The sequence below is a fragment of the Anoplophora glabripennis genome, unplaced genomic scaffold, assembly GCF_000390285.2.
Source record: "Anoplophora glabripennis isolate ALB-LARVAE unplaced genomic scaffold, Agla_2.0 scaffold816, whole genome shotgun sequence".
NCBI classification, from domain to species: domain Eukaryota; kingdom Metazoa; phylum Arthropoda; class Insecta; order Coleoptera; family Cerambycidae; genus Anoplophora; species Anoplophora glabripennis.
Window position 1 is genome coordinate 32,439 of NW_019416900.1, and position 22,606 is coordinate 55,044.

Consider the following 22,606-nt stretch of genomic DNA (forward strand, 5'->3'; position numbering starts at 1 on the left):
GGGTATGTCAAATGATTTTATTATTTAAAAACACAAATTAATTTTATTAATTAATAAAGGCAAAAGCAGTTGAATTTGCCGATATAAAATAGGTGCGATAAAATTCTATTTACATATTTCTTTCCTTGCGAAAGTTTTTGTCCGTTTTTATCACACCGCCATGCCGGTCGCATTGTGCGAGGTCAGGTTTTACAGTGGACCAGTTTCCAGTGCCGTGCAGAAGTGTATTTTTAAATCATTTTCGAACTGTCCTTTTTGATTTTTTCTTTACAAAATTGTATTTGTAAGGGTCCCCTGTACATCTAGATTTTTTTTTTGGATAAGTTCTGAATCACTCTGTATATATAAATTGTTATTTATCAGAAGATATTTCAGGAGATTTTTTTAAGATAGTACTTTTTGTTGTACCATTTGTTATGTTATACGTTCGCATATAAGTTAAAATGAAATATTTGGTGATGATATGCCCAAAAAAATCATTTATTATTTATTATGTTCTATTTATAATGCAAGAATGAGATGTGGTAAATGTTTGAATTATTTTTAAATTTACCCCAAATAACCCTTAACTGATCCTTTTGGCACAAAGATTTCTTTAATATTTTTTTTTTTTCGCAATACACAAGGAAAAACCTTACACTGTACTACAAATGAGTAACTTGTCACAATAACCAATAACACATAGAGTCGTCGCGTCGAACAAGTCGAGTGGTGTGACGTCACAAATGTTCTGCGAACCGTTTCAAATATTTTACGAATTAGAAAATATTTGTGGCGGTTAATATTAAAGTTATCCACTTGATTTTTTTCCTAGGGTGTTAAGTGCTCGTGGAAAGTGTAAAGATAAGTTATACAGGGTGTAAATAAATGAGTGCGAAAAAATGTCGGGGGGTGATTCCCTGTGGAAAAATATCCCATGTGAAAATACAACCGCTTAAAGATTTAATTATTTACACCCTGTATATTAAATATTACTGAATGAGCTCATTCCACATGTCTTACTACACACTTAAGGCTTTGTTTGTAATATATTATTTGTTTACAAATAGCAGTAAGAGAAATATTAGTATAAAACTTATAAAAGAAGGTCACTTTGTGTATTACGACATGGAATACTTTATCTACCTATTTGGTTTAGTTGTCTTACTCCCACCGTTGTAAATATAAACTGTGAACTCAAAACTAGGCCTCTGTATGATGCTTATGACTTCTTCGAATCTATTCTTAGTCCAAATCCATTTCAATACCCTGAAACCGGCGGTGATATGCATGAATGTCACCCCCAGGTTTAACATCCTCCTCTGGAGGGTATCCTGGCTTAAAAGCACGTTTAAAAGCTCTAAAATTATAGAAATCATCGTTAGAGTTACGTGAATTAGTGAAAAAATGTAATAAACAATTTTATATTTATGTTGCTTTGGCGGGTAGAGGCCAAATAATTTGAAAAATCCCAGTAACCACCGAAAATAATTCTCTGGGAACAAGAGGGCTTTGAAATTCATTTGTTTTTTGTTGAGAGGCAACTGTTTTCTCTTGAATGAAGAAACTAGAATAAATAATTCTGTTCACCTGAATATATACCTATGGCCATTTCCTCAAATTATTTATGATAATTTCTGTAATTGCCTAAGTTTCTAAGTTTATTGAATAAGACACGATAATGCTTACATATTAAATTTAATAGCTTATTATACTTTTAACTTATATCAAATTTTAACATTACATAAAATTATTATTAACTAACGTTACAAACTGAAAATGAGTTAAAAAATATGGGACCTCTATATCTATTTTTTTATGTAGAATTCATTTAAGTCCTTAAAAAAAATTGAAATACGCGTTATGACGCCATTAGCGAAATTTTGAATCCAAAACGTAGTAATTTTTAGAATTACATTTTCCAAATATTAGTAATTACTGGTTTATACAGCGTGTCTCATTTTAAATAACGCATTCCAATATTTTTCTAGGGAAGAACTTTAAAGAAAAACTTTTTATACAAAAGTTATAGTTACTTAAATCCAGGTACAACATTGTATGTGGCGCCCTGTGACATTAAACAAAAAACTAAGTAAATATTTGTGTTTCTCATCATCAATACTCCCAATTCCCCGAATTTCTCAAATTGCCATGTTATTGAATAAAAATATACTCAAAATACCATACAAATATTTTTTTGAATTTCAAGAATCAAGCCTTTGCGAACCCATGTTCATAAGAACTTTTTAGCTTAAAATTAGGTAAAGATTCACTGTTTAAAGTTTGTACAAGTACTTAATAAATACTCTGTAGTATGGCATACTCCCTGCCGGCTTAATTTCGTCCTGTCTGCGTATGACGTCATCAAGGAATTACAACAACAACTCTGGATTATATCATGATTTCGTCAGTCTTGCTCGCCACATGTGCATAAACACCATGTTCCACATGATACACACATACACAAATACACACTTATAAGTTGAAGTTGAAACATCAATTCTGATAAAAAAATATATAATCCGTTTGCCTAAGGACAGTAGTACTTAAATGTTTATTTGAGCGCATATTTAATAATCTTTTTAGAAAAAAATATGATTTATCTAAATGTCCTTAGATGTTATATCAAAACTAATACTAAACTGTGTATTATGAGTTAAAATATACAAATATTTCTTGCAACAAACATGAACGCATATTGTGTATAAAAAATATGTAAAATTAGGGTAAAAAGATAATTCCTCCTATCATTTTGAAAATTTCGCGCTGAACGTAGTTCTACGCCTGACAACCAGTTACGCTACAATCGCTTTCTCTCTATTGTTTTGAATGAAGTTACTCCCTTCTTGTAGTAGATGTTGATGTTATTGATGTTCTGTGTTTGACAGTTTAGAAACACTACGGTATTTACATAGCAAAAATGTAGGTTGATTGCAACGGTATTTCGCCCTATTTCTCATTGTGAACAAAGAAACTTGAGCATTGGTACACCTCAAGCTTCTGCTGACAAAAAACTTCGAAACATTTACAAAAATTTCATTATAGGTTATGTTGAAACGATTTCCACCCGTGTGCCAAGACTGACCGACAATGAAGTAGGGAAAAGGGAGAATATCGCAAGTCATGAAGATAACTATCGAGGACTACAACAACAAGTTAGACCAACCAAGGGAAAAATGTGGAGCACTTCGCTCAACGATATGCTTTCTGTCTCTGTGCCGACTGTTGGCCCTCATCTGCACCCTATTCGTGATCCTGTGCATCCTGCTGCTGTGCAAGGCGTACATAAAGTTCGTCCTGTTATGGCTGGAGAAGCAGGACGGTTTAGTGATCTCGGCGACGATTTGCTTCCTCTTCATACTCGTCTCGCTTCCAATCAGTATCGGTTACATAGTGTTAGTCGTGGCGTCCGGTTATCTGTTCGGGATGTTGCGTGGACTGCTGCTGGTGGTGGTGGGGGCTAATTTCGGGCTGCTCATGGCGCACAATATACTCAGGCTGGCAGGGCACCACCACGCCATTTACAAGTACACTAAGAATGACATGGCCCAAGCGATCATGAAGGTTATATCGGGTCCACTCTGCTTCAAGATCGTCTTCTGCTCGAGACTGACGCCTATCCCGTTTGGGTTACAGAATACTATTTTTGCGGTAAGTGTGTCAGGATAGGTTTTATACCGTTTCAGTTAAAGTTTATTTACAAATTAAATTCTTGTTGTTATGCAAGTCTGTTTTATAGTGTTGTATTAAGTGTTTTCCCTTATTTCCTCAAATTTTGGATGTTGTAGAAATTTAACAGTTGTCAATTTGTGAAAGCTAATGCAATATTGTTTAAATACAATCATAAATTGGAATTTTATAGATAAGTAGATAAGCAAAAGGAGATCCAGCTCAATTTGCATAATTTAGGGGTGAAGAAGATGTTCAGGGCAGATTCCCTCGAAGATGTGTCATTTTCCCGCGAAGAGGGGTTTTAGATTTTGAAGAAGAAGTAAAAAAAGAAGATGTTCCGGGCAGATTCCCGCTAGGAGGGGTCCTTTAAAGAAGATGTAAAAAAAGGTAGGGGTTCGCGGCAGATTTCCGCAAAGAAGGGTTATTTCGAGGCAGATTCCATCGAAGAGGGGTCATTTAGATTTTGAAGAAGATGTATTTGTGGTAAATAGGTTCATCAATAAATTATCTTCGTTATTTGAGCCACCCTATAATAATATAATNTGTAATAATAATACTCATTTTCTCACATAATTTAATTTGTCCTATTTTCTCCAGTGGCGTCACAACAAGATACCAGCTTGATAAAAATAGAAAAAAATATGGTACGCCACTGCTTTTTGGTAAGTTTGAAATTTTTCTCAGATTTAGCTATCAAAAATACAACTTTTTTGTTATTTACTTTTTTTCCTATCTCGCTTTGTTTAGTCAGAATTAAAACATTTTCATGAATAGGTTCGAGATTTGCTTAATTTATTTATTTACTTGTTACAAAGTGTGCCGTGAATATGTCTGTTTTTGAGTTGCCAAGGATTTTTTGTTGGGGCCTTACATCCTGCCCAATAGATTAAGCGGTCAATTATTTATTGAATTTTTAACTACCCAGCATGATAACATGCTAGATGATGTTCCTTTTCAACAAAGAATATACACGTTTTTTCAATTATATAGATGCCCTTCCCAGTACTCTTTGGTGGTACGAAACTGGCTGAATACAGAGTATCCACAGAGATGGGTGGATCGTAGAGGTCCAGTTGGGTGGCCTCCGCGATCACCTGATCTAACACCTTTGGATTTTTTTGTTTGGGGTTTATTAATGATGCAGTTTATTCTACGCCTGTTAATTCGCAAGAGGAACTTGTATGACGAATCCGGAACGCTGCTCTCGGAATAACTCCACATCATTTGAGAGACGTTAGGCAGTCTTTGATACGTCGCTGTAATTTGTGTGTAGAACGAAATGGCGGGCATTTGAAACAGCTCCTTTGAGGTCTATTTATACAATAAGTTGTTTTTCCATACCGTGTTGTTTATTTTTATTATTATCTTACAATAAACTGTGTGAAACGAAAAGTTTTATTTCTGTCTAAACAAAGCGAGATAGGAAAAAAGTAAATACCAAAAAAGTTGTATTTTTGATAGCTAAATCTGAGAAACATTTCAAACTTGCCAAAAAGCAGTGGCGTACCAAAATTTTTTTCTATTTTTATCAAGCTGGTATCTTGTGACGCCACTGGAGAAAATAGGACAAATTAAATTATGTGAGAAAATGAGTATTATTATTATTACAAACAAAGTTGCCAAGTTTCAGCAAAGTCTAAAATGGGGTTTTCGTTTTACGAATAAAAAATCAATTCTCATTTTGAACATGAACTTTTTTTTAAAGGACTTTTAGTACAAGTTGTGAGAGTCCTGCTACAAAAAACGGATACACCCATATTTTAATTTAAAATTTTGGATGCATGCAACTTGTTATACAACTGCGTTGAGAGAAGGTTGCAGCATGCTATAAGTTATGTAAATTGTTGTAATGCGGCAACCATAAATTCACAACTGTATAACTGGTTGCCTATACTTCGGAGTATAGTTTTATTTTATTTTGTATTTAAATTGTAGACTCGTTAAGGTTAAGTAGTGTTAAAAAGTAATTTTTGTCACATCTTTAATGTAAATTTATAATAAAAAAAGCATTTTCTTATTTTGTTGTGGTGTTGCTTGCTTTGAATGAATTAAATTCTTAGATTTAAAAAATTAGTGTTATAATTATTTTTTTTTTTGTAATTTTCTGATTGTAATTATATGAATTTGTACATAGTACATGAAAATTTCCAAAGAGAAAATTAATTTGTATTGAACCACAGTTTATACTAGAACTGTGAAATAATTTTGAGGGATTTTTATGAAGCAATATCTGGTGAATATAGCGGGTGGGGTAAAACATCCCATCATCATTTCTATGTATTTTTTGACTTTATGAGCAACATGTACTCGAGCGTTGTCATGTTGAAAAATTACCTTATCGTGCCTTTGTCGAATTGCGGCCGTTTTTCCTTTAATGCACAATTTATCAACATTAATTGTGTTTGGTAGTGTTACCAGTGATGGTTTCATTCAGTTGAAGCAGCTCATAGTATACAACACCAAGCTGGTTGCACCAAATTCGAACGATGAATATTTGTCCTTACTGTCGATCTTGATGCATGACCAGGCAAACCCTACGATTTTTTACGCTTAGGATTATCATAGTGTAACTATTTTTATTTGCCATTGATGTAGTTGAGGAAATGAAACACTGAATCTCCGAAATCTGTGCAGTAAGATGGATCGTGATGCGGTTTTTTGCATTCGATTCGCTAGAGCGTCCAGAGTTTGTGACCCTACGTGATCAATGAGAAATGAAAATTGCGCCGGTGCATAAGAAAAATGCATTTTTAAAATTGCATCTCGAAGAATTAAAATATGAAAAATTTATAACTCGAAAAATATTGACGGAAACGAGTTCAATTTTGCTACTCGGGGGTTTTTGGGGTTGCTAAACACGAATATCACGACGGCAACGATCTCCGAGGTACCTAGTGGCCAGTTTCCACATCTCCTGGAGTTTTGTGAAAATTCATTATAAACTTAGCCGAAACTCGTTACCCCAGGGTTTTTGAGGTTATTCAACACGAATATCATGACGGTAAAAGTCCTCGAGGTAAGTAGTACCCAGGATGGCTGGTTTCTGTGACAATTATTTTATTCTTAATTATTTTTTATTATAAAAATACATTTTTTCATTACAAAAAATACATGTTTTCAAAAAAATATACTTAGATATCTTTACAATTTTAATTTTTCTTATTTCACGTGTGCCCTATAACTTGAAGCGTATCCGTATATATTAGTATGTGTAAGAGTATATATTAGTATTATATGTAAGAGTAAAACGTGAAAGCAGCGGCCAGCGATCGTAGTTCTTACCTAAAATTTCATCAATGCTACCAACTGTATTAAAAGCGCTAAATAATAAAAAAAAAAAAATGTTTCGTATAAGGAGTTTTAGCTAAGTTTATAATGAATTTCCACAAAACTCCAGGAGACGATATGGAAACCGGCCATCCTGGGCACTAGGTACTTCGGAGACCATTGCCGTCGCGATATTCGTGTTCAGAGACCCCAAAAACGCCCAAGTAGCAAAATTGAACTCATTTCCGTCAATATTTTCCAAGTTATAAATTTTTCATTTTTTAACTCTTCGAGGTGCAATTTTAAAATTGCATTTCTCTTATGCACCGATGCATTTTCATTTCTCATTGATCACATAGGTCACAAACTTTCTGGATGCTCTAACGAATTGAATGGAAAAGACTGCATCCACCTTCCTGCACAGATTTCGGAGGTAAGGCCCTTTTTAGTGCTTTATTTCCTCGACTAATGATACGATGCAAGAAACCCTTTCTTTTATGCCATTGAAACAATTGCTCCCACGTGAAAAATCGCCATTCGACATCTATTGGCTTCAATTAATATGGCACCCAATTTCCTTGCTTTTGAATCGTCCATCTTGCTTTTGACATGAATCTTGGTCAAGTAATGCTTCCAATTCCTCATCGAACTCTTTCGATTATCTAGGGCGTTCTTTGTCAACTGTATTGAATTTACCATTTCTAGAACATCGAAACCAATACAGGGCTGGAAAATCCACATGGTCCATCTGCCTTTACATGAGAGCGACAAAGTAAAGTAAAGAAATCCGTGCGATAAACAAGGATGGCTATAGTGAAGACGTTTCATAATCTGAATAGTCACCGCCCGTTTCGGGTTAGAGGTGGGAGTGACTATTCAGATTATGAAACGTCTTCAATGTAACCATCCTTGTCTATCACACGGATTTCTATGACTTACTTTATCGCTCTCACGTAACAGCTGATGTACGATGGGGACTTTCCGAACCTGTATATTTACATGTTTTTATCAATGGAGTATGTTCACCCTAAGTGTCCAACAGCGCCCGACTTTCAGCAGCACCTCTCTTTAAATTACTTAAACAGGAAAAGTAAAGCTTCCTGCAATTCTCATAATTCAACATCTTCGGAGTTGAGAAAAAAATATGTTGTTTACACTTCGGCAAAATGACACATAATAAAGAGTAAAGCCTATAGACAGAGGTTTGACATGAATGACGTTACAGAAGTGCCCGATGCGATACAGCCTAAGTTACGCTATCTATTGTAAAATACTCAAAATTAATTCACAGTCCTGGGTAACATGATACACAACTAAACAATCGTAGTTGTAAGTAGTGCTGGCAACTGAAATCGGTTTTTTGGATAGTCGGTTAACCGGTTTCGGATAATTCAGATTTTTATGAAATTTATTATTTATTTATGTTATTCGGTTATTCGATACTTAATATCCGAAAACCGGTTATTCGGTTATTCGAATCTTCAAATATCCGATTATTCGATTATCTACTTCCTTTTTTTTTAGACATCAATTTGTCTGATTGCAATTGACCTTTTTTTTTTTGGAGATCGATTTCTTCGTAAACAAATTTGACTTCCAGATTTTTGTAGACTTTTTTTTTTAGACAATTTCTCCGGCTCTGTCTTTGTAAAGCACCGATTTTCAGATATCCGGTTTTGGCGATTCAAGTAACGGGTTATTCGAATAACCGGTTTTAGCAACTATTCGACCAACCGGTTTTATCTGAAATTGGTTTTTACGGAACCCGGTTAACCGGTTTCACTTTTTACCGATTTTTGCCAGCACTAGTTGTAACATGGCATAAAACTAAGTAATTGCTTTACTAGAGTTCATTTGAAGAGTTTTTTAATTCACAAAGCCTCTTTCTAAATGTAGGAAAAGGAAAACTAATCGCGACTCCATTTTTTTCAGCTGAGCAATGTCAGCGCTAGGGTTTACCACGTAGCCTCGCTATTTGGACTGTTCCCCGCTCAATTTGTGGGGGTTTACGTTGGATCGACTCTACGTTCTATGCAGGACGTTCTGGAGAACAGACATATTTCTTCCACGACTTATTTTTTCGCCACGGCTCAGGTGAGCGTCAATAAATTTTTTATATTCAATTGTACTTATAAATTCACGAATATGTATAATTGGTTGTTTATACGAAGAGGAAAGAGCAATAAAAATTCTGTGTGGTATATCGAGTGTGGGCGAAAGTTTTAACAAGAAAAGTGGCAGGGATTTAGAAAATACCCTGTATATATTTCCACATAGTAAGCCAGGGTTCGTAGCGGCCGGGAAAACCGGGAATACCGGGAAAAGTCAGGGAATTCGTTATTCTTCATAAAACTCAGGGAATAGTCAGGGAATTTAAAAAATATTCATGAGTCGGGGAATTTGATGTTTGCAACTGGACATTTTGTGAAAGCCGGCCCTGGGTTCTTGAAAGAGAAAACTATTTGTGGTTTTGAAACCTTTATAAGAGGTTCTTAGGGTATAAAAAAGATTATTGAGTCTAGTCGAGAAAAAATTTAATGCATAAACACCAATTAGTATGTAAAAATGAACTACAAGTGACCTGGATTTTATTTTTATAAGTCAGGGAAAACCTGGAAAAGTCAGGGAGTTCTTCATTACTTTTGAACTATGAACCCTGTAAGCGAATATACAGTGCGTTCACGACTTTGAGTTTGATAAAGTTTTTTTTTTTGTGGAAAACTTTTTCTTGTTGAGCCTATATACAGTGGGTTTGTAAAGTAACATACAAATTTTAATATCGGGTAATTTTTTTAAAGGAACGACAGGTTCCTTCTTTTGAGGTTTTATGAATGTTACTTTACAGTCACACTACTGGCTTTCCGATTTTATCTTATAGAAAACTTGAAATTGTTTGTATTTCAGCTAATGTTCGGGGCATCTCTGATGATTTGGTTAGGGACCAAAGCTAGGAAGGAGTTGCTGAAGGCAATCGCCGAGGCGGAGAGTGCTTCTACCAAAGTTACATCATTTTCTGTGTGATATTTATAAACTTTTTTTTTCTATGTATTTTTCCAAAGACCAAAAATAGTTACTAAGTCAGATATGTAGTTTGAGGGTCGATAATAAAATATTTTTTATATTCGAATATACAGTAGTTTTATTGTTACTTCCCTCATATATCCAGATAAAAATTGGAAATCAATAATTTTGCATTTTAGACCAGATAATGTCAAGTTTTGTTCTAATAACTTACGGATTTTTTTATCAGTCATTCTCTCTAGAGGAATCAACATTCTATGTTTCTTTCAAAAGAGCAAAAATAGTCACAACTGCAAATTTTATGAGATTTTAATGTTTTAATGTTTAATTTTAATGTACCTAGATAAACAGATAATTTTTGCATTTTAGACCTAGATAATGCCAACTTTTATAATTTTTAGACCTAGTTAAAAATTTCATGTACCCGTACATGAACACATCAGACCTATATAAAAGCTAAAAATCTCACAAATTTTTAATTTTTCACTCAGATAACAATGTTAAGGTCTGTTTTCGGCAATTAATATATTTTACTTGAATAAATGTTTCAAATTTTAATAGCGTTTAGATCAGTTTCTACATTTTAGACCTAGATAATGCCAACTTTTATAAGTTTTAGACTTAGATAAAAATTTCATGTACATATTAGACCTAGATAAAAGCTAAAAATCTCAAACTTTTAATTTTTCACTCAGATAACGTTAAAGTCTGTTTTCTACATTTTAGACCTAGATAATGTCAACTTTTATAATTTTTAGACCTAGATAAAAGCTAAAATTTGCTAGATTAATTTTTAGACCTAAACAATGGTATATAGCGAGAGAATATTTTTGGGATCAGGCCTCCTGCTCAAATAAACCATCGCTATATGATTTTAATATTTTGTGTCGGTACCGTAGCATCATAATAATTTCGGGAAAGGACCGACGAAATAAAACAGTTCATACAAGTATGTGGTATTTATTGTTATTTAACATGACATGATATCTTTAACCTGATATGTCTGACAAAAATAGGTTATGTACTACTACAAAAGGATATTTTCGTATATTTACATTATTTATTAAAAATATTAGATATGAAATACTAGATTACAATTAACAATATTCAAGTAAATCTAACATACAGGCTATATTAAGGGTTAATATATATTTTTTTAGTAAGAAAAAACACTTTAAATTTGTTAATGATGGTTAAAAAATCAATCGGTTACCATTGCACAACACATCATATAAAATATATAGTAAAAACCTTAATACTAAACGTTATTATTTAAACAGTCTAACCGCAAATTTTGACAAACAACCGAAAGTGACGGTATGCACTTTTTGGAAAGACAGACGTACAGGGCGTCTCAAAACATCTGCAAAGATAAATCAGGAGCCAATTTCTTAGTTCATTTTAAGAAAGAAATCATATAAACGTATGTCCTAAAATATCCCACTTCTGATATATGATTGGCATAAATTTGCAACCACATTACTTTACAAACGTACCACCAGTTCTTCTAATTTTTCACAATCCTTCTTTAGTACTGAACAAAAGATACCGTCTACAACTTATTCAAGGCTTCATTTAACAGAAAAATACAATTTTATTAATGATAACATAAAAACATTATTTAATTGTAATTGGTTATACGGTCATTTGGAACTGTATTTTTTTTTTCATCAATTTTGATAGACTGAATTTCATAAGAAAAGAATACCTTCACTAAATGAAAGTAACAAAGATAACATACATAAAAAAAAAGAAAAATCAGAGGTGCATTTTTTTAAGGTACTTATAATTTCAAATAGTCACTGGTAGCTGGATCAAACAAAAAAGAAAAAAGTATGACAGTAAATAACAAAATGAGACAGATCCAAATTATGGAAAAAAATAATTTAATAGCTGAGCCATGTTCTAGAACACATGTATATGAATTTTTTTCTGCACAACTGCCTACTGAAGTCTTTCATACTTAATTTGAATCATCCTTTACCAATATGAAGTAAAATACTACAAATACATAAAATATTGCAAAATTAGCTAGAAAATCAGTCAAATTAAATGTAAAACCCCAAATTTTAGTCATCAAAGTCAAAAAAAATTTTAAATATGCAACGGGGCAGATTTAGGAAAAGTGGAATCTCGATTTGAACATTATAAAGAAATGTTAAACAGAACTGGCAGTTGGTTGGTTAAGAAAAACTTTTTTTACTATATATTTGATCAAAAATTAAACTGAAAACATCCACCATTTTCCTAAAAGTCCTTGGCAAACAGTTCAGTAGACCTATATCGAGCAAAAAGAACAAAAACCAAACCGAAGCCACTTTTTTCTATCAACTTATTAATTTAGATCTCGCTGAACTGACATAGACCATCAATTTTGAAGAATTATTTAAAAAATTCAACATACAACTGGAAAAAAGCTCGCAAAACTAATTGAAAAGAAAACTCCTAAACTGATAGTCTATAATGGCTTATGTAGATCTTGGGTCACCTTTCGTAAAATGAAAAAATTCGGGCACTTTCTAAACGAAGATGAACTGAGACTCGTTCTTGCATGTCCTGGCCGAGCACGTTCTGTCTGGTTCGGCCTGTGCCCTCAGCCACTTCCCGTGACAGTGGCGGGCCGACAGGGCTGACCACCGGGTGATCCGACCCTCCACTCCGTGTCCTTGGCATCTCCAACCCAGACCTTCGTGTAAGGCTTCGGCCTCGCAGCGCACGCAGACCCGTTCGCCTATTTGTAGAAAAAAAAAATTGTCAGAGTACTTCACACAGTAAATATTAGACTGAAACAGGATGTTTAAAAACTTGTTTTTTTGAGAATAACTCTTATCTTATTATAATGCAAAAAATAAAAAAAGAATATGTAAATAATTTTGATATCTAAAAAAGTGTGAATCTATTGAGAACTGCTAAAGTTGAGAGGGACTCACAGGTTGTATTCTAACATGATACTTATCTCACCCACAAAAACTGAAGTCATGAAATTTAAAAAATAAAATTCAGGAATTAAAAATATTACCTTCTTTCAAAGCCTTGTAGTTTGGTTCTTTTCTGCATGCTTTGGAAGCTTTCAACACCTCAAATTCCACACAATATCTGAAGAAAAAAAGAAATGTTAATTAAAACGATCCGAAAAATTTACTAACAAATAAGTAAATATAATAATTTTCTATAATGTTTTATTATTCGTGTGGATAACTCCCACCTTCAGTGCAGAGCCTGTACGAATCAATTTTATGAAATCTAAGCCCCTAGAGATTTATAGATAATGAAAATGTATATTTTCAATACCTGAAAGCTTATTCGGTCGATTTGATTAAAATTTGATTACAAATTTTAATTAAAAACCCGATGGCAATTACTCATTAACTGACCGATTTAATAAACTTAAATTGGCACGGCGTAGTTGATATTATGATCAATTTTAATGCGATTGTGCAGTCGTTAGTAGCTAATTAGTTCGGCTGATGAAATTCGTTTGCCAATGAGAAATAGTTATTTAGTTAAAATGGTCCCCGCATATTGTAACAGAAAATACCTCTACTATTTATATACTTAATTCAAGGTTTTAAACCAACTGTCTAAAAATGCGCTGAAGCTATGAATGTAGGATTGAAAGATGTTATTTAATCGAGTAGTGTGATTATTGTGTAAAACATTGAACTCTTTGGCCTGTATCGAAGGCTGCTTGGCACTATATTATGTAAGGCGTCCTTTCCGTCAGGCTAAGAAATAGACACTTCGTTATTTTCTATTTCTTTTTATGAATTAGATTTACCAAAAATTGTAAGTTGGTCAGTATTACTTAATATGATCTCATTAACAAAAAATATGTCCAATACCAATAACAACGACCAACATGGTACTATCCGTTAATATACTCGGTAATGATCGTTTATCGGCTGGCATATCATAATAGACATTATGATATGCCATATTTTTGTACATACATACATTGATTATTTATTATGGTACTAGGACTAAAATTAAATAAATTATACTACTAATACTATAATGGATGCGAATTAATGCTTGGAATTTTATATGAACTAAGCTATTGTAGCAAATTAATGGTAGATTTCATAGTTAAAATTGTTATTGAATTTACTAAAATTATATTTGTAATTGGGGTCGTGGTTTTATGTATTTAAATAGGCACCAAGAACTTTTTTTACGCAATGACATTCCTGATCAGGAACTTTTTCAAAAATCTTTATTACATTTAAAACAAAATACAAAAAACAATGGTTGTATTAATTAATCTGTTTGTAATAAAGATGCTATAAGAGCAAATTGTATGTTATTAAAAACATTCCAGTGAAATGGAAATATATTTATTTTTTATTAGAAAGGGACATCATAGAAAAATAAATTGTTTTTGCTTGCCGATATCAATTGAAGAACCAACAGATTGATAGTATGTACCAGGTTCGGTTGCTGACGCAGCAACTCGGCATTGAAATATTTGAAAAACTTTTTCCCATATTTATTTAGCCATACCCATATACAGGTCTGGTCGAACTAAACGTGGAGGTGATAGAAATGTATACGCTCAGTTGAAGAATGCGAGCGCGGGCAACGGAAAACGATCACAGTTGCATTGGGCTAATGGGCAATAAATCACAGCAGATGGCAAGTGGTTGATAAATTGCCTAACAGTGCAGTGCAGCAATGCGGAATTTGGTGTGATTCAGGTAATTTTGATTTATTATAGACACCTTCTATCAATCATTCATAACAATAGCGAAAGGGAGAAATAAGAAGGATATTTTGTTTACTAATATTATCACAACATGGCATTTTGGAGACTTTGAAACAGAACAAAACGAAATTTACCACCAATATAATAAAATTGTTTGAGGACATAAATAATTAAAATATGTTGTTGGCCAAATGAACATATAATAGAAATTTTCTACACATAATAATACAAAATATTATAATTTTTTACCTTTAGCAGAACATTTTTTTAGGGACGTCTATGAAACTCATTAAATTTTATTACCAGACGTTTTTTTGCATGTTCAACTGACTTCGGAAAGACTGTACCAGGAACCCAATTTTTTTAAGGTACCTAATAAAAAAATATTTATTTTACTCTACGGCCTGCACTAAAGGTTGCCTGACAACATGCGGTCTTGAATACAGGCCGAAAAGAGAATAATTAATTGTAAGTATGTATCTCCAGGATACAAATTAAGTAAAATCAATTTGTTCATGATATTTCTTCATATTTTTTTAAAACATTATGGAAACATTTGTTTATTTACGTCAAACTCTTCGAATATAAAGGAAATTATTATTATATAGTATAATTTATAAATAGTTGACCACCTACTTTATATAACGCGCGTTGACGTCGGGCTGAATCCCTGGCTCTTACAACTTCCTGGACATGGATCATGGAAGCGTCGCAAGTTTTAAATCAATTACCGAACTTCTTCGGAGTAATACCATTAATTAACCGAAAGTCTAGTCCTGAGAAGAGAAACAACCGCATTTTGCCCAACTACGTTCGGTTTAGGACGAAAGTAACGTTACGGGCGAGGAGAGGGAGCGAGGGACCAAGACCCCGGGCGACGATGTCAGGGGTGCGTCAAAAGCCACTCAAACAAATAAGTATATAGGTAGATAGCTACGTGAAAAAATGAAGTATTGGTATTCTCCGTTGAATACACAAAAAGAGATATCAATTTTAATAATGTAATGCTTTACAAGTGAGAATATTAAAGTTTTAGCAAAATTAATGTACAGAGTTTCTCAACGAAAATAACCTCTCCGGTAGCTTCTTTATTTTTGACTTCAGAAAAGTTTCTTAAAAAAAAAATGATTGACTGAACATCACAATGCTATTTTTAGATGAAAATTATGGTCTTTTATAAATATTATTAAAATTTGTAGGTTTCCCTGATTTTAAAAACATGTACTATATAAAACAGTATAGATTTTTTTTAATTATCCTTACGACAAGGAGGTACATTGTAACGGCTGGATCGTTCGTCAGTTGTCTCACCTATGACACACTGATGAGGACTGATAAGTCCGAAACCGGTCTGTGCCTGGTGGGTTAAACTAACTAATGAACGATCCTAACTGTTGCACTAGGTATTGCAAGTATAATTCAATGCCGGTCGGGGCATATAGCCCGCGGAGTAGTTGTTTCTCGCAACACTGGCAATTAAAGACATTGTGATCACCCTCTGTGGGCGGCAGTCGTGCAATAAAGTACCTGGCAATATAGCAGGTCGCTTTCTACTGTAGCCATTTGAATGGCACAGTTGGGAGTCTGCACGACAGATGGAGCCATGTGCGCTCCGCATACAAAGTATATAATTTTCTAATAAAAAACAATATTACATGTCTAGAAGTCGTTTGTGTAACGTTAAATTATTTTTCTTGGTGTACCTTTGAGACCCTCAAAGGATCCTATAACTTTGATATTATTTAAACTTTTTCCTAAAGTCAAATATAAAAAAGTTACCTGATTATCAAGTAAAAGTCCAAATCTAATGTAGACTTCGCTACAGGATCTCTGCCGACCCATCGAGGAATGTGATTGAACGTCGACCCTGGTGCTTTGCAGTTCAATAACCAGGGATGGATACGTGGCCAGAGCGTGTACTACGTCTCAAATTTTCTAATTGCGTCATATACAATCAATTACAAATCAAATACTCATTTATTGTAAATAAATATTTTTCAATAATTTCAAAACTTTTACAAATCGAAAGTTTGTTAAAAATTTCAAAACTTTCTTGTGAGCACACTCTCCTCGGTCTAGACCTCGGTTCTAAAGCCCCAACCAATCAGAGATTGTCCAATCCTACGGTGAAAATTCCTAGAGGCTTCCAAACCTATAGGTACTCTCAGGAGGCTTATACAATTTTAGCGAAGGTTATCTCGAAGACAAACTAACCGCGAACGCAGCATACGCGACAACCGCGAATGGGGCATATCTAGATCCGATTAAAACAACCCATATCTCGCACGCTCGAGCAAGACGTACGATTCTTCTTGCATACCTGGCAGTTATACTCGCCGCATTGTTTCCCTGGGATTTGCATAACAGACATAACCGCTAATGAACATTATATTTCAGCCTCGTCTCGTAAATAAGGAGTAGTACCCCCGCTTATCGTCTAGTTTCACACACTTTAAAGTAGGCAACACCCTTTACCTCCATACGTCCTTCCCCTATGCCTCCCTCACGCAGCACCTCAGTCTTCGCTTGTGTGTCAAGTTGTTCATACACAATTGTGAAGCTTGTTTAATAAAGAAATGCCTAAACACAGCCGTAAGCGGCGCAGAAGCCCTAGCCAGGATAGATGGCTGCATAAACGCATCAAGGACTTGAAAAGAAAAATTGATAGAATGGAGACTGCAAGGTTTCGAGCATATAGCAGTGCCGAGTCGGAAAGAAATACAAATTCTCCGACTCGTCGCTCTCCACAAAGCGATGAGCTCAGCACATTTGAAAATCAAAGTAAGTACCTATATGCAATATAAAGTAATGATTGTTTTAGAATCGCCAGCGGTCGATTATTATGATACGAATTGATAACAACTTTAATGTGTTTTTGGTGACACTATATTTGCAGTACTTAAACAGAATTGTGCATTAAAACTAAACAAAGGAATTTCCTTTGTATATTTATGGCTGTTTTTGATAGCAGCACAGCTTTGTTGTGTTTTTGGTGACACAATATTTGTGTAATATTATAGGAAGATGGTTGTTTTTGGTAACAACTTTAGTGTGTTTTTGGTGACATACTAATTGCGATACTTAAAAAACTAATATTATTACACATTAGGGAAATGAAGGTTAATTATTTGTTGGCTAATAAACCTGTTGTACGCAGGCGATGGAGAACACAGCGCTTCAGTGGCACTACCAAGGGAAGAATCCGAGGTCGAGACCAATGACGCCAATGTTGTAGGGGAACCTTCTGAGCAGGGGCTAACTGAAGACCTTTTACAAATATTAGGATCCGAACCCACACGAAAATCTTCCTTTGGACAGCCAGTACATGATGCTATTGCATCCCGTTGGTCGGAAATTATTAAAAATGGTTTGGAGGAAAATATAAAACACGAGATACAACGAAAATATTTGGTGCCCGAGAATTTAACAGCCATACAGGTGCCCCTTTTAAATCCAGAAATTAAGGCAGCGGTTTCCACGCAGGTATCTAAAAGGGATGACCGTCTAATACAAAAACAACAACAGTTGGGAGCAATTATATCAGCAGTAGGTGAGACCATTTCCCTTTTGTTGGCAAAAGGAGATAATAACCGCCAGTATATTGAGTTACTGAGTGATGCGGGTCGTCTTTTATGTGACTTCCATCATATGGAAACCATAACACGCAGGGATTTGATCTCAATTAATTTAAACAGAGATTTAAAGGAGACCTTGTCGGAGGCTCCCCCGGATCAATATTTATTCGGGGAAACATTGGACGAACGTATTAAGGCGGCAAAGAATTTAGAAAAGTCAACCCAGGAGTTAAAAGCGGTTAAGCCAAAAATTGGTAAGAAACCAATACGACCTTTAAACACCAGGGGTCCTTCTCGACCAACGAAGGGAACACGAGAGGGACGACAATACGAGAGGACTCCCTTCCAAGCATACCGTCGTCCAAATCAACCCCATCCGAGTCGTTCGAAGAAAGCACAGGAGAATCCTCGGGATATGACCAGAGCAAAAGTGGACAGAGGGCGACGCTACCACTAAATAAGGTGGGTTGGATTGCTGGTCGACTAAAGAGGTTTCACTTTGAATGGCGTAAAATAACTTCGGATAAAGTAATCATATCATATATCAAAGGCTTGAGATTACCTTTTATAAGTAAACCAAAACAAAAAATTGTTCCTAAGGAATCTAAGTGGTCCATAGCTGAGCAAGCTACTATAGGTTCCGCTATAGAAAAATTGTTAAAAATGGGTGCTGTTAGTATGGTGAAATCTTGTAAAAAGCAATATATTTCTAAAATATTTTTAACTCCAAAGCCGGACGGGAGCTACCGATTAATCTTAAATCTCAAGTTCCTGAACCGTTATATATGGACTAATCACTTTAAGCTTGAAGACCATAAAACGGTCACAAAATTGATCTCTAAGGGTTGTTTCATGGCGACCCTGGATTTGAAGGACGCATATCTCTTGGTACCCATTTATAAACCACATAGAAAGTATTTGAGATTTAGGTATAAGGGGAAAATATTTCAATATAATTGCTTGCCTTTTGGCTTAAATTGCGCGCCATTAATTTTCACGAAGTTAATGAGGCCAATTCTCTCTTACCTAAGGAATAAAGGTTATATGTCTGTCTTATATCTCGACGATTTTTTATTAATAGGTCGTTCTTATAATGATTGTATAAATAATGTTAGGGCCACGATACGTATTTTAGAGAAACTTGGCTTTATTGTAAACTATAACAAGAGTAACATAGATCCTTCCCATCGTGTGAGTTATTTGGGCTTTATCTACGATTCTTCTGACATGACCATATCACTTCCTAGAGAAAAAATTATAAGAATTAGTAAATTACTGAACAGATTTTTTAAACTACAGAACTGTTGTATTCGGGATTTTGCAAAATTCGTAGGTGTGCTTATTTCTTGTTGCCCTGCTGTAAAATATGGATGGGCGTATACTAAATTGTTTGAACGCCAAAAATTTTTAGCACTAAAACAAGCTTTAGGTAATTATAATGCGAAAATGAGGTTACCGTCTGCTCTTAAACCTGATTTTGAGTGGTGGTTAGAAAATATATCACGTTCTAAAAATAATATAAGGATCGATTCCTACCAGTTAGAACTTTTTTCCGATGCTTCGAAGACGGGTTGGGGGGCATATGCTAATGGTAAAAAATGCCATGGATTTTGGGCAGATTCCGATTCGAATTCTCATATAAATTTTTTGGAACTTAAAGCTGCCTTCCTTGCTTTAATGAATCTGGCAAGTGGCATGTCGAACTGCAATATCTTATGTAGAATTGACAATACGACAGCTCTTGCTTATATAAATAGAATGGGTAGCGTACAATACCCAATTTTAAACGAGTTATCTCGTTCTATTTGGCAATGGTGCCAGGAGAGAAATATCTTCATTTTTGCAACGTACATAAGATCTGAAGATAACATTGAGGCTGACGCGGAATCACGTGTTGATTTATCGAAAGAGACGGAATGGGAAATTAATGAACTAGTGTTTCAAAAAATAGTTAGTAAATTTGGGCAACCGAGAATTGATCTTTTTGCCACAAAACATAATACAAAATGTAAAGAGTTTGTGTCGTGGAAGGGATATCCAGGGTGTACTGCAATTGATGCTTTTACAGTAAGTTGGAGTGACTTATATTTTTATGCTTTTCCCCCGTTTTCTTTAATTCTTCGCGTGTTGCGGAAACTTGAAGGGGATAAAGCCAGGGGTATTGTCGTAGTGCCACTCTGGACCGCCCAACCTTGGTATCCATACTTTTGCTCCCTTCTGGAACAAAACCCGATTATTTTCGACCCTAATAGAGATTTACTAACTTTCAGGGGTACACCACATCCCCTCTGGCGGAAGATTTCCCTGGCAGCAGGAATCTTATCCTCCAATCGCTAAGATCCAGTGAAATTCCAGAAGATTCTCTACAAATTTGCCTGGCTTCACTTACCGACACAACAATAAAACAGTATAATGCGGGTCTTAAACAATGGTGGAATTTTCGAAAAAGAAAAAATTTAAATATATTTTTAGCGTCAGCTCCAGAAATTTTGGAATTTCTTACAATTCACTTTCAGCGAGGAGCTTCATTTGGAACATTAAGTTCATATAGAGCAGCTCTCGCTCAGATTTTGGGGCCAACGGTAATTTCAGATTTTAGAATCAAAAGATTTTTTAAAGGTGTCTACAGTTTAAGACCAGCGCTACCCAAATATAATCACACGTGGGACCCAGGGGTTGTGTTGTCTTACTTAAAGAAAATCTCAATTGCGACATTGTCATTAGAGGATCTTACATATAAATTAAGTATGCTTGTAGCACTTGCTACTGGGCAAAGGGTACAGACATTAGCTAATATAGAGATTGATAATATAGTTAAGTATGAAGAAAAGATTGAAATAAAAATTCCTAACCGAGTAAAAACGACAGGAAAAGGCAGAATTCAACCTACTCTTATATTACCTTTTTACAAACAAGATGCAAGTATTTGTCCTGCAGGAACACTTTTAACCTATTTAGAGAGGACAAGTGAATTGAGAGGTACCTCAAAAAATCTTTTTATCACAGTTAAACGGCCTTTCCATAATGCTACAGGACAAACGATCGGAAGATGGTTAAAATCCACATTGAGAAAGAGTGGGCTGAATACTGACCACTTTACGGCCCATAGCACTCGCCATGCATCTACCTCAGCGGCTGCTAGAAGGGGTATATCTTATGATACCATCCGTTTAGCAGCAGGCTGGACTAAAAAGTCTAGTGCCTTCGCCACGTTTTACAACAGGCCAGTTATAGAAGACAACGCATTTGCTGTTAGTGTGCTTAACAGTTAGAATTCACGGTTTTATGTTTAGTTTTACCTTTTTCATTGTGTTCTATTTGTAAGCAATTGTTGCTTCAAATAAACTTCTGCTACAAGATAAAGTTTTTATTCTATAGAATAACACATACATTGCTAAAAAAAAAGAAAATAAATAAATAATAATAATAATAAATAAATAAATGAATACATACATAGAGGTGTGTCTGTGGATTCTGTTGCAACTTGCTTTAAACAGCTACTCCTTATTTACGAGACGAGGCTGAAATATAATTAACAGATTAAACGAACTTACCTTAAGTGAAGTTCAATCTGAATTATATGAGGCCTCGTTGAAGTAAATAAGTCCCTCCCTACCCAAATGAAATCCCTAGTAGTTGCAACAGTCTTAGCTTTGAAATAGACTGAGGTGCTGCGTGAGGGAGGCATAGGGGAAGGACGTATGGAGGTAAAGGGTGTTGCCTACTTTAAAGTGTGTGAAACTAGACGATAAGCGGGGGTACTACTCCTTATTTACTTCAACGAGGCCTCATATAATTCAGATTGAACTTCACTTAAGGTAAGTTCGTTTAATCTGTTAATTATTATCGCTTTCGAGACCCGGGAGATCCGGCGCCGTTTCCGTTTCCTATTGTGTCCTAATTGGGGCATTAAACAGTCGGTCGGGTGTCCCCCGAGAATAAAAGAAAAATTAGGATCCTGCGGTTTAAATAAAAAGCGATCCACCGCGATTTTTTTTAGTTTTAATTAGAGGAAAGTCGATTTGCATATTTTTTCTTCGCCGCGGCGCTGTTTGCATGGGAAATGTTTCGCCGTGTCTTTTTTGCCGACGAGTTTAAACAAGCCGTTTGAAAAAAGTTACAGAATTATTATTCAGATAAAATGTGTGGTTTTAGGAAAAGCGAAATACTACAAAGAATATGCTTTACTTTGTTCATATTGTTTCAACTCAAATATTTATTAAAACCTTAGCCTACCGCAGGGGGGGGGGACAGAGGGGGCCGTGGCCTCACCCTATATAAACAAAAAAATCTTGATGACACATTTTTTATTTGACTATTTTTCTTTTTATGAAACTGTTTAATTTATTAGTTTTATGTCTCATGCGTCATTTGCATCTGACAACAGAAT

At 34.8% G+C, this 22,606-nt stretch overlaps 2 protein-coding genes across 3 annotated transcripts in view; one reads left to right on the top strand and one right to left on the bottom strand.

Moving 5' to 3' along the window:
* The window catches only part of LOC108911769 (transmembrane protein 64), a 16,081-nt gene extending 6,034 nt beyond the window's left edge, over window positions 1-10,047 (top strand). Inside the window, exons 1-4 of one of the 2 annotated variants that reach the window (XM_023455650.1) lie at window positions 2,839-2,901; window positions 3,025-3,630; window positions 8,851-9,012; window positions 9,823-10,047. In XM_023455650.1, the coding sequence (XP_023311418.1) occupies window positions 3,103-3,630; window positions 8,851-9,012; window positions 9,823-9,939 (807 nt within the window). In that variant the 5' untranslated portion in view covers window positions 2,839-2,901; window positions 3,025-3,102 and the 3' untranslated portion in view covers window positions 9,940-10,047. Of the gene's footprint in view, window positions 1-2,838; window positions 2,902-3,024; window positions 3,631-8,850; window positions 9,013-9,822 lie in introns of those variants that run through there. The other variant, XM_023455651.1, reaches the window with a different exon arrangement.
* An 851-nt stretch (window positions 10,048-10,898) lies between these two features.
* Window positions 10,899-22,606, bottom strand: part of LOC108911770 (somatomedin-B and thrombospondin type-1 domain-containing protein-like) — a 112,807-nt gene continuing 101,099 nt past the window's right edge. Inside the window, exons 2-3 of the mRNA XM_018716790.1 lie at window positions 12,959-13,035; window positions 10,899-12,670 (exon numbers count right to left, since the gene is read on the bottom strand). Coding sequence (XP_018572306.1) covers window positions 12,459-12,670; window positions 12,959-13,035 — 289 coding nt within the window. The 3' untranslated portion in view covers window positions 10,899-12,458. The remainder of the gene's footprint in view (window positions 12,671-12,958; window positions 13,036-22,606) is intronic.